The sequence below is a fragment of the Varroa destructor genome, unplaced genomic scaffold (assembly GCF_002443255.2).
Source record: "Varroa destructor unplaced genomic scaffold, Vdes_3.0 BEIS01000007.1, whole genome shotgun sequence".
In the NCBI taxonomy this organism is placed as follows: Eukaryota; Metazoa; Arthropoda; class Arachnida; order Mesostigmata; family Varroidae; genus Varroa; species Varroa destructor.
Genome location: NW_019211460.1, coordinates 26,093,221 through 26,108,951, shown reverse-complemented (window position 1 = coordinate 26,108,951; position 15,731 = coordinate 26,093,221). Strand labels below are relative to the sequence as shown.

Sequence of the window (15,731 nt, the reverse complement as noted above, 5' to 3'; positions counted from 1 at the left end):
GTGTGACAAGGTAAGAGAACTCAGATCGAGCACAACTTATTTCAATTGTCACAATCGTTTTCGAGGGGGATGATGTACTGGCGAACTACAAAACTGACATTTTGAACTGTTTCTACCCAGTTGCCATCCGTCGTTGGATGTCGTTGAAGTCAGGATGAGGTCTATATACAACCAAGCAAAAGCAGCACAAAAAGTTCACCGAATGCGGGAGGCTATGATTTCGCAAAACGAGCAGAAAGAGTGCATAATTTCCTTATTAATACACTCTGGTTATCCAGAAGTTGCATGGATTTTGATTACCGAACAATAGTATAAATTCGATGCGTGCCTCTATTAATAAGTCAGTGTTTCTTTTACTATATGAACTCGAATGTATTAACAGATTTTGCGTCTTCAACAAGCACCTCTTCGCTAGTCTAACGCCTTGGTCGCAGTAATAAACCTAGGTCACCTTCGGCCTTACCTAGCCAATCTTTCCAATCGTCTATTCGTTCATCCGGCCCGCACCACTTGAGATAAACATTGAGCAAAAAGTCCCCGTGAATATCATACAGCGACACTAGTATCCAGTTTCGCTCTGGTGATTTCCGCAAAGAAAACTGAATTCTATTCAGTGGCAAATAAGTCATTACTTCACCTATGGACGTATTACTAGTAATGATAGCCTTTACGGGACGGCCTTCATCCCCCATCCAAGATATGCGATAAATGCCCCCATTATAACACAACTCTAACCTGTTTCCCGATTCGAATTCAATTGCAAATCCGCTCTCGTAAGGTGGAACCCTAACCTCGAATCCATTAACAAAACTATTCACCAACGTGTGAAAACGGTTCAGCCTCAGTGGATCTCTGAGACGGGCGCATACTCGCTCGTTGGGCCTCCTCAATACGTGTAGTAAACGCAAAAATTTGTTGACGAGGTGGCGTAAACACCGTTGACTTTGCTGCGGCAGCTGATTATGACAACCTGACAGAAGCAACGTTTCGACCGCTGGGTAGATTGTATCAATGTATTCCCTAAATTCGACGACGGAATTTCGTGGTGCCTGAAAGCATGCTGAGGTGGCCTTTGAACTTGAACTTCGTGGGCTGTTTTGAAGCCTTTTCAAGCATTTTTTCTGTCGGCCTTTTATATGCTGCTCCGGACTCTCATTTGGTGTGTTCTGCGATAGCATCAGCATAAATGCTGGATGATATCTGTGGAATGCTGGATGCTCTTCGGTCTGTGTCTCAATATTCCTCAAGCAGAAAATAGAAACTTTGTTATCTCTATTCTTTGACGCGTACAACGAATTGACGCGTGTGTGTGTTTATAGCGGCGTTGAAAACCACCACTAAAGATTGTCCGAACTCTGAAACAGTCTCTCAAGCATGCTTTGATTCGGAATGAAATGTCGATGATGCCCAGGGGGCATTTTTTAACCAGTTTCCAATTTCGCCAATATACACCTTATAATTGTCCTCGAATCAAGCATAGATGTTCTATTTAAATGTCAAAAATATTGTTGGAGTGTACAAAAAATTACAAACGTTTATTTATTGACCTAGGTTGTTTATATGAAGGTATAGAAAATACCACCACATCTACTTAAGTCTCACTCTGTTTCTACAATCTTAGCAGAACTACGATGCCTGTAAACAAAGTGCCACCTATGTACTGGATATAGTATATGAAATCAATTATCTGTATGTAAGTTACGTCCGAGTCCGACCATTGTGAACAGGCCAACATTTCTCGAGTGGAGTTAATTTGCATTTTGGAAGCTGCACGTTTATTGGCTAGATAAATATCATTTTGATCAGATCAACTCAGAAAATATATTTAGTATTTACTGGGCGCCTATCTTTATGTTTAACGAATAGATGATATTTCCAAATTAGAACTGCCACCAAAATTCGTTTATTCATTTTAGATAGGACCTCTCTCGTAGCCTTTGATGTATCAAAAGTACACGCATGATCAAGAAGCCATATAAAGCAGGAGATAAATTTTCCGACTTTTTTTCTGAGTAGGTGATATTTAGATTTACTGTAAAATATCTGAAATACATTGGATACCATCTGGAGGTACGCCGGAAGCTATTTGCAGGCAGTTTGATGCTTGCCTTTTATTCAGTCATAGATGTCGTATAGTACGTGTTATCGGAGAGGTTTGAATTGGCCTGAACCTCTAGTTTAGCCGGTCAAGCCGCCGCGCAAGTTGACGCGACCTCTTCAAAAAGTATGTGCATTCAATAGTGTATACTGTTAATTTATTTATGATATATTACAAAGTATCTACTTTCGATATGAGATAAGATAATGTATAAATCATATGCAAAAAGAACGAAGCTTTTCATTGTGTAGAAAGAGCGCCTTTGTTTACGCGTTTTACTAGTGAAGCCCGGCTAGCCACATTTAATTTCTTCATTATATAATTCATCAAACGTTCAAATAAAAAAAAATCCAAAAAAAAAATCAAAATGGAACTGTTTGAGCGAAGCCAACGTGTTGAAGTATCTGACCGATATTTGTATTATATATATCCTTTTTGCTTTGACATCCAGTCTATATTCTTGCGATAAGGTCCCTTCGCGTGGAATCGATACGAGGAAATATAGAAGAGCGCAAATATGCATACGGAATCGAACCTATTGTTTGTTTATAGATTCTGTCTATAGTCTTTTAAAATGAATTGGAATATTCTCAAGTGACTCAACCCTTTTGCCCTTTAAGGTGTACATTATCTCTTGTTTATACTATCACAGGTAGCTGTACAAGGCCCACGTACGTTGGCTTACTTGTTGATCAGAATAATCTGAGTAATAATAACCTGAGTGCTGGGCAAACATATTTGCTCGATATGTTACATTCGTACTTTAAATAAATAATTTTCATGGGTTTATATCTTTTATTATATCTTTACCTTAGGCTTCGACACCAAATGTTAAATGATTTGATATGTTACTAAATTTAACCGCTTTTAAAGCCAATATTTTTTTGTATTCCATTTTTATGTTGAAAAACGCCATGTTCCTAGCAGCATACACGCAAAAAAACATCAACGTATCGTTGTCACTCTCTCTTTAGAGACCTAACACATCGACGTCAGAAAAATTACGCTCTTTGTACACGTCTGTTTTGCGAGCTGTTGCACGTTCAGGATCTGAGCTGTTACTATCGCAGCATAAATATACTGCAGCAAGTGCTACGTGGGTACATTCAACTCCCGACAAAGTAGGTTATATAAAATGATGGCGGTGCTACCTTTGATAGGCGCGTGCTCGCTGCATCCATGCACGTATCTTTTCAATAATGATACATTTTTTTCCAAAGTGTCGAAGCGTGTTACATTGTCCAGAGAAAAGATTGAGCTCGACCTACGAGACTTCGCATTCAGTAGGTGAATTACCTATCGTGCTCTAAAATCCGTTGAAATTGATTACTAAATCAAGACTGCAAGCAAAAGAAAACACACGCCCCATTAGAGAGACTTCAACAAAAATCATTCAGTTCGAAGTTCTTGCCCCTCATTTGATTTAGGGACATGGACACGAATATGGGTTGGGTCAAACAGGGTATGACGGAGCCAGTATGTGAATTTCTGTATTGAACCATGGAAACATGTTGTGTTCTGTAGTGATTTCAGATTATATCCCGTATGATTGTATAACCGATAAACAATGAAGACTATTTGTGACGCTGTTAGTACGTATTTGCCCGAGTGCAAACGCCATGAACTATAGGTACTTCACTCTCTCTTGTTAGCATTTTCGAATCGATAATCTGTTAACTTATAAACGATAACACGTGCGTTGCCATACTCTGTAATTCACGCTTATCCTAGCGGCTACTTATGCCTTTGCGACCCATTTACTGCACCCGGGTGGGTTACTAATTGGGATAACAGCCAGCTCAGTTAATTGACAAGCGGGAAAGTACATATCTCGAGGCGCCTTTCCGGGTACAGAAACGACTCTCCTGTCATTTCCATGATCGATATAATTCGGGGACCACACATGGTCGCTGCAGGTATCAACGCACAGCTTTAGGGGGACAATTCTGTGTGTACATGCGTGTCTTTGTGTGTTTTAAGAGCCCCGTATTTGATAGCTATTGGCATCTCCAACACTTTTCCTTGCTGAGGGTCTCAGAAGCCATACACACAGTGGAACACTCTGTCTCGGGGCAGCACTTTTGGCGTTTGCTGTTCTATCCTTTTTCTTCGTATCCCTCCTGCTTCGTGATAATTACCTCCAAACGAGTAGATTCGCCTCGGGCGCCAGTGTTGGCCGTGATGACAACGTCAATAATAAGAGCGCTAGTGATGATGCTCGTGATGATGACAATGGCTGTACTCTATCTACCAAGAAATGGCGACTGACCGGCTGATCCACGTTGAATCAAGCCGACCAGCGGTAAGCACCGAAAGCATTGTCTTTAGACGATGATCCTGTACAAGATGTACAACTGTTGTAATAGCCTAATGGCAACACAAATCTATTGTTCTGACAGTGCACCTCCAGCATAGAAAAGAGTATACATCTGTATGGGCACCAGAACTAAATCGAGGCAGGTTTAGTGAAGTATGGTATACAATGGATGCCTTTATTGACGGATTCATCTGCTGGAGTCAAGCTGATGACCGACGGGTAGGCGAGCACGCCAGCGTGCCGTGCATTAGAATGCGTAGTCAGGAACAGCGGCTGAATCGATGCAACGGCCAGGGTTAGAGAAGGGAAGAAGTAGATCGCAAGCGGTTTTTGTGGTAGCCAGTCAGAGAGGCACTCGTTCACCGGGATTGAATCAGCCCGACAACGTCAGCAAACAACAAGACGACGACGAAGGCTCGAAAAAGCAGCGGCCACTGAACGAGGAACATAGCAGGTATATATATATTATTGTAGCTAGGAAAGGTTCGCTTTGAGCATCCGCCCAGCCACTCGCCTGAAGCTGCCCATTGAGTCGTTAAGGCACTAACACGAGCAGACTCGTAGCGTCTCAGAATAATCGGGTTCTCCTAACCGTCTTAGCCTCGCGGCGCTAAGGATGCCGTTAAGCGTCGAATTCAAGAAACAGCACATCGAGCTCGCTGACAGCGTCAATACAACATCCATTGCTCAACCACTGTCGCTCAATAGACATCAGTGAGAAGACCGTCAGAGTGCGCCATGCTTGCAGGCGGCTTAAGCAGCTCCGACGAAACATGAGTGAGGCACGCTCGAGCCAAGGTACTGAGCCAGCGATAAGAAAGTCATACCTGTGTTAACTAGGTGTCATTGGACGGTGACACAGTGATGCATGATAGATAAACAAGGTAGGCGGTGCATACCCCCGGCCGACTGAATCTGTAAACATTACCCCCCGTGTTTCCGTCAAGTGTTGTAGGTCGCAACGGAGGTGTAAGCCTCCGAGGTGATAACGGATATTGCGTTATATGTCGCTATTGTGCTACTAGTCAGGTATACGATGATGAGTGAGAGACCAATGAGAATCTTTGATTTGTCTATCAGTGAGCCGAAAATCATTTAATTCTAACGTGATGGAATCCCTTTAATGCTAGAAACCAGCTCGTTTGGTATTTTAGTGGTAACAAGCAAGCAAAGTAACCGTAAGTGTTTTTCGAAGCAAATGGAGTTTACAAGCAGTTGACAAGGTGAGGATAAATTGAAACTGCAAGTAGATAGTACACCATTACGACATCTGCAATTTAAACTCGTCGTAAATTTAATTATGGTTTATGTATATTGCAAAAAGACGATTTCCATCTGGACTAACATTGAGCGAACCGCACCAAAATGTATGTCACTATCGGAAAGGACCCACTCAGCTTCTTATTTTAGGAACTTTTCTTATGCTATTAAAAATATTTTCTAAAATAAAACTTCTATAACTAAATAACTTAACAAATGTTTACTTACTCTTAAATTCATCTATTCAATACAATTGTTGATGGTTTATCTATAATTCAGCTTCTGAATGAATATTTAATAATTTTATAAATGGTTCACGAGCTGGCCTATTAAAACCTTATACCATTTTTTTTACCATCATTTGGTTGTGGTAAAGGTTGTCAACTGAACACATCATTAAATTTACGATAACGTGTTGGATAGTATTCTTCATACCGTATAGAAGATTTGTGGCCTAACATTCATAATAGAATCATAAATGTTCGTTCAGGCAACCTAGGCAAAGAAACCTTTTCTCGTCCAAACTTTCTTCCACCATATCGTGTTAAGCTTAGTATTTTTAGAAACCAATTTTGTATAAAGCGAAGATAGACGCAGACGTTTTTGCCATCACTTTTTCATCACGCTATTCTATAATAGAAGGGTGAGCACTGTTAGCGATTATTGCTTTTAAAAAATTGTATTTTTCAGCAGAGGCTTATTTTTCAATTTTTTGAAAATTAAAGAAGCTTTAATTGATTTTTAGTAATGGCATTATATATTTCGTTTCTTCCAACCATTCAGGACAAAATAAATGTTGCTGACAATTCACAAATAATCAACACAAAACCTATAATAAAGTTCGAGTTTCATCTATACCACACGATCCCTCTCCATCTCTTCCGACCCACGCTAAAAGAAGGACAGAAACCTGAACAAAGGCTTGAAACACTGTATGAAGGGTACTTTACTTCAATTTTGAGGGGAGTTGACTGGACAGGAAATTTGTGAATATACTAATGATGGCACTAAAAATAACGTTGGGATATGGTTTCGCTCGCTAGATTTGCTCGTAAATATTATATATAATATATAAAATTTAGATGCTATAGTATAGTAATAAAGTATCATAATAATAACACACATACTTTTTTTGTATAATAATATGCGAAAGGCCGAATTGTAATTAGGTTTTTTTTACTAAATAATGCATTTGATGACCACACGAAGTTCGTTTGTTGAAGCATCTTTTTCTGTCTTACCCGTTCCTGGTGTAATAGGTTATCTTTTTGACAATACTGTTATGAAAATAAATTGATTTTCGTCTGCCTTTTAAGTGCATTAGAGATGAAAGAAAAATTACCGGAACACTCGCTGTTTTGTGTTTTTTTTTTTAGCTTGGTTGAATCAACAGAGGGCAAAGTGTATCTCGTTTTTAGGGTCAAAATATACGTTAATGATGAGTTAGCCTTTCGTATAAGCGATTTAGAACAGTCAACATCTTCATCCACTATACAGTACGGTGAAGTGTGTGGCATAATACTTTTCACCTAACCGCAAACCCAGCGCGCATAACGACAACTTCGAGATATCCGTGCCACGTTGACATTTCACGTTTCGTTCTTCGAACTAGGTTGAAACTATTCAAACCTGTTTGTCTAGAAAAAGTTCATCAAATCTATTGGAAAATCCATGCGTGCCATGCAAAACGGAGTTTGTATGAGTGCTGACCTATTGAAACAAGTAATTTCCTTGTAGGGTCGTCAGGGAAACCAACGGGTCTTTCGCCATCGTTCGATTTCCTGATCCTGCCCGACCTCCACCGTGTCGTGTGTATCGCCGGCCTTGCACTCAGCATCGTCTCACTTCTGGTGTTGCGCACTAGAGGTCGGCCCACGTCATCAACGCTTCCGGCAGATAATAACCCAGATGTCACGAGATCGCCCGTTCTCGTGTTCATGCGTCACACCGCAGTGGCCACTGCGCTAACGTTTCTCTTCCAGCATCTCTTCATCGACATTCATTATTTCATAGGTCTGTTACTAAACGGAAAAAAAGGGAAAAAAAACGTTTGTTCTTATAAAGGAACATTCCTTTAAATGGTCGGGTAAAATTTCTATAAAAGAAAGAGGCACCGAGACGGCTTTATATGATAAACGTTCTGATATACGATCAGAGTATAGTTTCTCCTCACTATTGATTTTATTTTTAATATTATGCTGCACAGGTCGGTACATCTTATCGGCGTTGCAAGGTCCTCTATGCCATGCGTCAGTGCATCTCGAATTCAGTTCAGCCATAGTTCATTTCTTCTTGGCTGGGTTGTTTGCATCTCTTCAATATCTCTGCGCGCTACACGGCTCGTCCAGATGGACGCGGTTCTTCCGTAAACGATTTGATCGCCTTTGCGAATGGGTCTGGTGCTTAGCTTTGATAATAGCTCTTCCTGTCTGCTGGTACACCGGTACGTGGCCTCTTTACGAAAAGACCATAGTCAAGGTTGAATATGTTGACATAGATCTTGATATCTAATATTAAGCTTAACTGTTAAACTGATGCAGGTGAACGTAGACATCTTTAAGCTTAGGCTTCATATACAGCTGATTCAACTAATATGATTATTACATAACTGTACTATGTTAACTGGTATTTGTTTCGTATTACCAACAAATGTGTCATCTGTTGTTGACCATTATCACGGTTGCGTAACAATGTTTTGCAACCGTGATGTCCAACGAGCATTTTTCGAGTGACAGGGCTAGTCTTCACAAACGAAGTGCGAATCCGAGCGTCGATACACTTCGTTGCTGGCCGGATTGGCCGGAGCAGTTATTTGAAGCGATACCTAAACCTGATACTGTAAAAGCCGAAATACTTATTAATCTCCCTACGAGGTTAAGAGTGTCTGCGACAGAACTAGGATTACCATTCATACCCTTTAATCTTGTTTATTTACAATCATGGCGTGGTTTATAACTGTAATCTATTTGTCACAGGAAGTCATGCTGGAATGTGTTTTGATGACGGAATGGAGCATCTTTATGGATACCGTTTCGTCTTTGTGGATATACTCACATCGGTCTGGTTGTTGACACCTTTGGTTCTCCATATAAGATGGCTGCGAAGAACGACCAGCTTTGCATCGGCATTGCGCACCCTTTGGAGAGCCAATAGACTCTCGACATATTACGCTGCCAAATGGACTTTCTGGGCCCTTCCTCTATGTGTAGGTTCAATGGCGTATTTCGCATAGAAGAATATCGGCCTCTGCTTAACGTAAATGGATGTATCAGAAGAGAAAACGCTCTTTCGAAAAAAACAGCCTAACTTAACTCTCCTTCAGTAAGCTATGAACAAGTTGCTTCTTATACAGTCGCCATAATGAAAGGGAATTTAAGTATATATTCGCCTACGTTAATAGAGCTTTTCGTAATTAGCTCCTGGCAGATTACTCCTGGCATCATAACCACGTAAATGTGCTACTCTTCGCGTACGACGGATATCTTCTCAGTTACGCCATTGATGTCATCTTCTTCGCGTTTTTTGTGGAAGAATTTCGGGAGCTGCTTCGGTTAGTACAGGCTGAATTACCTAGAACAATTGAAGCTGGTACCCTCATTCCTTATGAAAATATCGACCAACTTGACAAGTGAGCCAATTATTTGCCTTCATTTAATTAAAACCTTACCGTTAATGAGAAACCTGACCCTATTGTTATTTGGTTTATATGAGTAAAGCAAAATATAGCTCGACTAGGCTCTTTTTTTTGTTTTTTGCACATAGACATGTCGAGTCGCTTACTTGTGTATGTATGTATACATATACGTAATGACGCCGCTTATAATATTACTAAGATCGAAGATTCAGGGAGATCCGCAAACTAGAAGTTTACGTCTCGTACAGTGTAAATATTACCTTTAGCAGCTATTTCTTGTGTGCACAAACGCCCCCTATCCGCATATGAGGAACGAAGCGCATTCCGTCAATAGCGGCACGATATCCACTCACAAGTTCGCTACTTCCACCTTAAAGTAAATACAGTATGCCCGTATTATTCGAGGAAAACAGCAAGGCAGTGCTACATATCTTAGAAATTTTGACTGTTAACTGGTGCATAGAGTAAGCCTAACGGCCTAGTCTCTCGACAAATTAAATTAGTATAACTCTACAATACGCCTATACTTCCGATGAAGCCCACAAATATTGTATTAATAATACATGATTGCACTCTATTTTCCTACGTCTTCATATCGATCAGGGCGACACTGCCGTGGTTACCCATAGGTCGCGCGATATCTGAGGGCACGCGTACGGTGAGCCCGTTGAGTTCGACCAGTTCCCTCTCGAATCTCAGTGGAGGGCGTGACCTAGAAGCAGATCTTGAGCAGAACGGCGATGATAACGACGAGAATGAATTACTAAATCAACGATTGGAACAGCACGAGGCGCTGTATAATCAGCAACAGCAGCAACAAGCGCAGCATCACGAGACGTCAACGCCAAATGTAAATAACGTCCTTTCCTCTTCGACCACACCGATTGAACAACTGACCCTAGTGCAAATCTGATCATTAATAATATTTTTTGGCGATATTAACGGCGGTCAAGTGAATGCCGCGGGTGGCCTTGGAGTTGCAAAGGATGAATAAACAACGTTGAGTGCGTCTGATACAGCAGTGGCGTATTGCTTTCCAGAGTCACTTTCTAACTAATAACGTACGCTAGTCAATTGAACTTACTACAGATATTGTCTAATGTCATATATACAGCTTAGAGCTTATATCTGCCTGTGGCTAGAGCGGCAGAAGTTGTTCTTGTTGGGTTAGGCGAAGGGTGTGTGCTTCGAATCCTGTCGAGCCACTGTTGTTTGAATGGCAACGTCTTGTCCAAAGACGTTGCTTTTCAAACGCCTGTTGAAGTTTAGACACCGGACAGAAACAACGGTGGTGGGATTGATGTTGAAGGAGGTTATTTTCAAAAAAATTCAAGCGTTCCGTTCCAAAAAAACGACACGCATGTCAAGTCCGCTCACTTATTGCTATCAACTTTATTCTAGTTTGTCATTACTTTCTATTTACATATACACAATAACATTTGGGTGTTGCACGGCTTTGTCGACGTGTAGTTTCGTCTGCATGCTTATATTGATAAATCATTTATTGTCTTTTCAACTAGAAACAGTATTTTGTAACATCGTATGTGTGTGTATTCGTTGTTGAAATTTTGAGTAGTTTTCGAAAGACTGCATTCGAAGGATATCTCTTTGATAACGTCGTTCGCCACCCGTCACCTGTACTGGACGCACACAATCCACTTAGCTTTCAATCTGTCAACTTACTTTTGAACCATTCCATTCAGGAACAGCGGTAGTGCGCTATCTCTATGTTGCTCTTGCTAAATGGCCACCGCACGAAATCAAACACGTTCTCATAGACGTCTTGTTTGTGAATTCAACGAGATCGAATAGTACACGTTTGCGCCATTGCAATAAGCCAAACGAATCAGTCAGATCGGTCGTTCAAGTCGTTTCTAGTTGATCATTAAGGCAATGGATATGGAACATTTTTGCACATAACTATTGTTTCCTCGTTCGGTCGCATGCGGAGGGTACAAGCTCACTTCGTCGGCACATCTATTCAAATCCAATTGAATAAATAGCTCATTCCTACATAACCTTCTTACATAACAGGACCGTTTTCCCTTAGCCTATCTTTGAGTCATGCCAGTTGTTATTCATACCCGTACACGATTCTTTACAGCCACGCTAAACACAGAGAAAATTTTACCGTGGCTCGATAGAGAGCGACATAGTCTGTGATAAAGAATATATATACATATGTATATATATATATATGTATCTAACCATTTCCCCGTTCACTGTGAACTCTGGAATAACTGGCACGGTAGGATTAGCAAGTGTATCTTCGACATATGATATTATTCAGGAAACATAATCTGTCACGGTGTCAACTCGTCCGATCGGAGTGGCTCTCGCTTCTTCGATAAATTCCTCAGGTACAATTCAGGTTCAGCGATCAGCTTTGCCGATCGAAGGTCGGTTTCCGGTTGGCCTACATGTGTTCAGGTTTCTCCTTACCAGTGTGCGTTAAAGACAGGTCTCATACTTCTGGTCGTGCCGGGGGTGCGGTACGAGCCGAAAAGTGACGGCTGCTTATTTGGGTCAAACTCATAGGGGCTCGCAAGAGACTGCAACAGTCATATCGCCTGGTTAGAGCTAGAAAATATACCTGTCTCAAACCTATATAATGTAGCATACAGTAGGTGATCAAGGAAGCATAGAAAAGATAAACTAATCCAGCTTAAATTTAAGCTCTCGCTAATTGCATTTACCATAGCTGCAGAATTTACGAGTTTACTAGGATCGCGTGTGTGAACAATAACAGCGATGTATACAAACTACATAAAATAGAAGTGTCTGAGAGTAGACTACAAAGATAGCAGTATTTCTACCTATTTTCGAAATTCGTCAGACAACAATTGTTAGGGTGACAATTGTGCCATACTATGGAAGTTCGAAAAAGACACATTTGACATGGGTCAGTAGACATGTTGCTTTTGCATATATTATTGCTATCACATCAACTATACACTGATAAATTATTATACTTACTGCAGGCCCAAAATGTGTCATAGCGCTTCTAGACTTGGGCCGTTGTGGTATGCCTGGTAATGGTCCATAGGGATTTTCAAGCTCAACCCCCGGCGAATGGGCCCGCATATGTCGTTGCGTAGCGTAAATTGATTGCGCCCGAGGCATAGAATGAAGAGCTATTGCGACCATAGGTAATGACGAAACAATTAAAATATAGTACTCATCATACATTTCGCCTCACTATCTGTCTTTCAATTGTCAAGGCCTTCAGAGAAAAACGTTGACACGTCCCTTCTTTGTATATATATATATATATATGTCTTACAGTAAAGAATAGCATTAATACAATGAATAAGAGCAATAGCAACGCAAAATTCTGAATACGTACGTGACGAGTCCGGCTGTACGTAGATATTAGGCAAATTGTCCAGATGGGCAGACCAACGAAAACGTTCATCCTGAGATTGGTGTATACTGGCGGAACCTGAGGCCATACGATAGCCTACAGAACCTGTCTTATTCAAATATCCGGCCATACTTGCCACAGACATCACTTCAGCCTTGGCCTGCTCGCGTTTCCAACGGCGGCTGTGAATCCATCAACACAAATATGAATAATGCGAAAATGATTATATGCTTCGTATAAGCTATATGAAGCATAAGGGGTCGACCGTCAGAATGATGATTATTGATGTGTTGTTATGTAGGCTTGCAATTGTGTCCTATTTGAGAGTGTTCCACTCTAGCAAAGATGTGTGTCAGCGGATGCATAGCTTTCGTTTAGCGTTCTATGTAATGTATAGACCCGGTACATTGGTTAAATGCTATAGATTGCAAAATCTAAGAAAGAAAAAAATGCCTCACGTAAACCTACTTCCAGAGACAAAGGCAAACAAGGGTGAGAATGATGATGATCACGGCAGTGACCGAAGCTCCGAGAGCGACAGCTAAAACCTCTCCGTCGACATCACAGCGTGGTCCTATAAATTTGCCCTTACAGGAGCAACTACGTTCTCCGTTGACGATTGAGCATTCACCTCTGCAACGGCAAACAATTGTCAACGAATGTAGACTTGCACCTGGTACGAGCAGTGTTTTGTAGTCGAATCGATTTAATGCCCAAATCTGTCAAACCAAAGTTTTATGCCCAGTATTGGATGCCATTTAGCTTTACGTCAGGCAACATGTATCATACAACATTTGTACATGTTGTGATCAGCATGAAACATACCGGTGTTATGTTAGTTTACGATGGTTGGACGCCCATAAATTGTCATCGAAAATTCGTTTTAGCGATGTGAATACGATAGGCAATACATCGATCTTATCCACAGATAGGCTTCCACCAGGATCATCACCTGTTATTGCAGTAGTCCGGCCCACATCCGGTGCAGGTTCGCCCAGTTCTCCTTGTTGCGGGGTTTTTATCGGTGTAGCCGGGCTTGCAAACGCACTTGAACGCGCCAAACGTATTCTCACAGTTAGCATTCGGGGAACAATCATGCAGCTCTTTGTCTCGACATTCGTTGACGTCCTCAACCGTCAGCGCTGAATTAAGTAAGGGCTCTACGAGCAGACGCGAATCACCTGGTAATAGCAAAAAAATAGTGACAATAATAATAATGGTGAGCGGATAAAAAGAATATCAATAGAGATTGAATAATTCAATGAAAGCGGAACATATTGTGTTTAAATCTGTTTAACTCTACGGAAAAGCTTTCATCAGCTTATGAGCCTTCCTCTAATATGTCTGACATTCTCGCCTTTGAGACTCAATGCAGAAAGGTAGACAAACCTAAATTACTTTTCCCTCGTGATATAAGATTGACTATTTCATGTTGAACAACTCGCTTCACCGAAGCTACTCTCGTGATATCGTTCTCTTCAAATTCGACTGTGGCATTCACAAGAACCTTCGAACCTGAACCCTTAAAACGGTTTACGCGAGAGTCCATAAATACTCGGGCAAATGATGATTTGCTGAATAAGCTCCGCAGCTGGAATGAACCAATCAAAACGAAATTATTCTTATTATCAGAATATCTATAATTATTAATTAGTTTTCTCTTTATATATTTCAGTACTAACCTAATGAGTTATAATAATAATAATAATAAATGTAATTGTAAAATTAAGAGTTTCAACACTAAGTAGTGGCTTTGCGTTTTGTTAGCATTTCTAAATTATTTGCTGACCTTCAGTGAAACACTTTGAATCTTCAATAGAAAAAGGAGCCGGTATTTTTTTGAGCACCTGGGTCGAGAACGAATACATCGGCATGAAGCGGAACGACCGCTGTTTCAATACGGATAGCAGTTAGCCTTTTCGTTCGCCGTTACCAGTATGTCTAACGCTATCGGTGATGCAGCTACCGTCACGGTGAGTTCGTTAAGAGGCAGAACGCCAGCTTTTTCATTGTTAAGTGGGCGCACATTGCACTTGGCCCATTTCGCCTAGCAGTTCTCAACGAAACTCCGTAAAGGTAACGAATTTCGATAGATTTGTAACTGGACTTGATTATTATTCGGTTCTGCCATGTTGCCAATAGCATTATTGCAACGTGACTGTAAATGATATGATCGGAAAGTTACCTCTATCCAGTAAACTTTTTCTGGGCTTACACCGTGCTACATGTTCTGATACCGTGGGCAGTTTGCCCACGGTATCAGAACATGTAGCACGGTGTCAATCATGCTGTGTCATCTGAAGGAATTCTCTAAGCCGTTCTTCTTTACACTTCAACTGATAATGAAAACTAAACATTTGAATAAATAATAAGAGTATATTGTATTGAAAGAGAATCTTTTCAGGCGAACTCATGGTATTTTATTCTTATACATGTTCGTGACTTCGTCTGAGAGTCTTCGACAAAAAGAATCAACAGAAAAAGTTGAAAACTTGCTACTGGTTATAGTCTGGCCATTTCCTACACATAACCTAACCAATTCGTTGTAAAAGTTTGTAGTAATAGAAGTTTTACTATTTTATAAAATGTTATAAAGTATTTTAGTAGTACAAGTTATATAGAATTATTATAAAGGTTCAACGAATGAAAAAAATATCGATTGCCTCTCGTTATTGACAATAGGGCAGACACCGTTGAATCCATTTTACTGTGTAAGAAGGGTATTTCTACCGAGATATCTTAAGAGAAGGTAGCCTTGAGTAGTTGTTTCTATCTAGACTGCAATTATGTTGCGGTTGCTTAATTCAGACATTGTTTGCATGTATAACTAGACTTAGATTATCTGCGTGTGCGTGTCTTGAGAAAAAAAAAAAACAATTAAAAACCATTCAATCGCGTTTTTCAAGTAATAAATGCATAGAATCTGATCCGCTCCAAGTGACTGCTAAACACCCATTGAAGGCAGGTCTTCGTGTGCTGATGCATACAATCCAAGTGACTATAAGTTTTTCCCGCTTATACTATAAGTGAAATTTTACGTCGTTTTTAATATTCCTTA

The 15,731-nt window shown here is 40.5% G+C and overlaps 2 protein-coding genes across 11 annotated transcripts in view; one reads left to right on the top strand and one right to left on the bottom strand.

The window, feature by feature from the left end:
* The window catches only part of LOC111253680 (uncharacterized), a 53,239-nt gene extending 42,912 nt beyond the window's left edge, over nucleotides 1-10,327 (top strand). The window contains exons 1-7 of one of the 6 annotated variants that reach the window (XM_086976174.1): nucleotides 4,894-5,213; nucleotides 6,459-6,607; nucleotides 7,413-7,688; nucleotides 7,882-8,118; nucleotides 8,651-8,880; nucleotides 9,092-9,303; nucleotides 9,913-10,327. In XM_086976174.1, the coding sequence (XP_086832300.1) occupies nucleotides 7,613-7,688; nucleotides 7,882-8,118; nucleotides 8,651-8,880; nucleotides 9,092-9,303; nucleotides 9,913-10,222 (1,065 nt within the window). In that variant the 5' untranslated portion in view covers nucleotides 4,894-5,213; nucleotides 6,459-6,607; nucleotides 7,413-7,612 and the 3' untranslated portion in view covers nucleotides 10,223-10,327. Of the gene's footprint in view, nucleotides 1-2,290; nucleotides 4,870-4,892; nucleotides 5,639-6,458; nucleotides 6,608-7,412; nucleotides 7,689-7,881; nucleotides 8,119-8,650; nucleotides 8,881-9,091; nucleotides 9,304-9,912 lie in introns of those variants that run through there. The other 5 variants (XM_086976172.1, XM_086976175.1, XM_086976170.1 and 2 more) reach the window with 5 other exon arrangements.
* A 345-nt stretch (nucleotides 10,328-10,672) lies between these two features.
* Nucleotides 10,673-15,731, bottom strand: part of LOC111253679 (uncharacterized) — a 57,162-nt gene continuing 52,103 nt past the window's right edge. For 3 of the 5 annotated variants that reach the window (XM_022813447.2, XM_086976157.1, XM_086976156.1), the window contains exons 4-9: nucleotides 14,063-14,264; nucleotides 13,626-13,854; nucleotides 13,142-13,306; nucleotides 12,656-12,855; nucleotides 12,286-12,443; nucleotides 10,673-11,861 (exon numbers count right to left, since the gene is read on the bottom strand). In XM_022813447.2, coding sequence (XP_022669182.1) covers nucleotides 11,748-11,861; nucleotides 12,286-12,443; nucleotides 12,656-12,855; nucleotides 13,142-13,306; nucleotides 13,626-13,854; nucleotides 14,063-14,264 — 1,068 coding nt within the window. In that variant the 3' untranslated portion in view covers nucleotides 10,673-11,747. Of the gene's footprint in view, nucleotides 11,862-12,285; nucleotides 12,444-12,655; nucleotides 12,856-13,141; nucleotides 13,307-13,498; nucleotides 13,855-14,062; nucleotides 14,265-15,731 lie in introns of those variants that run through there. The other 2 variants (XM_086976158.1, XR_015317977.1) reach the window with 2 other exon arrangements.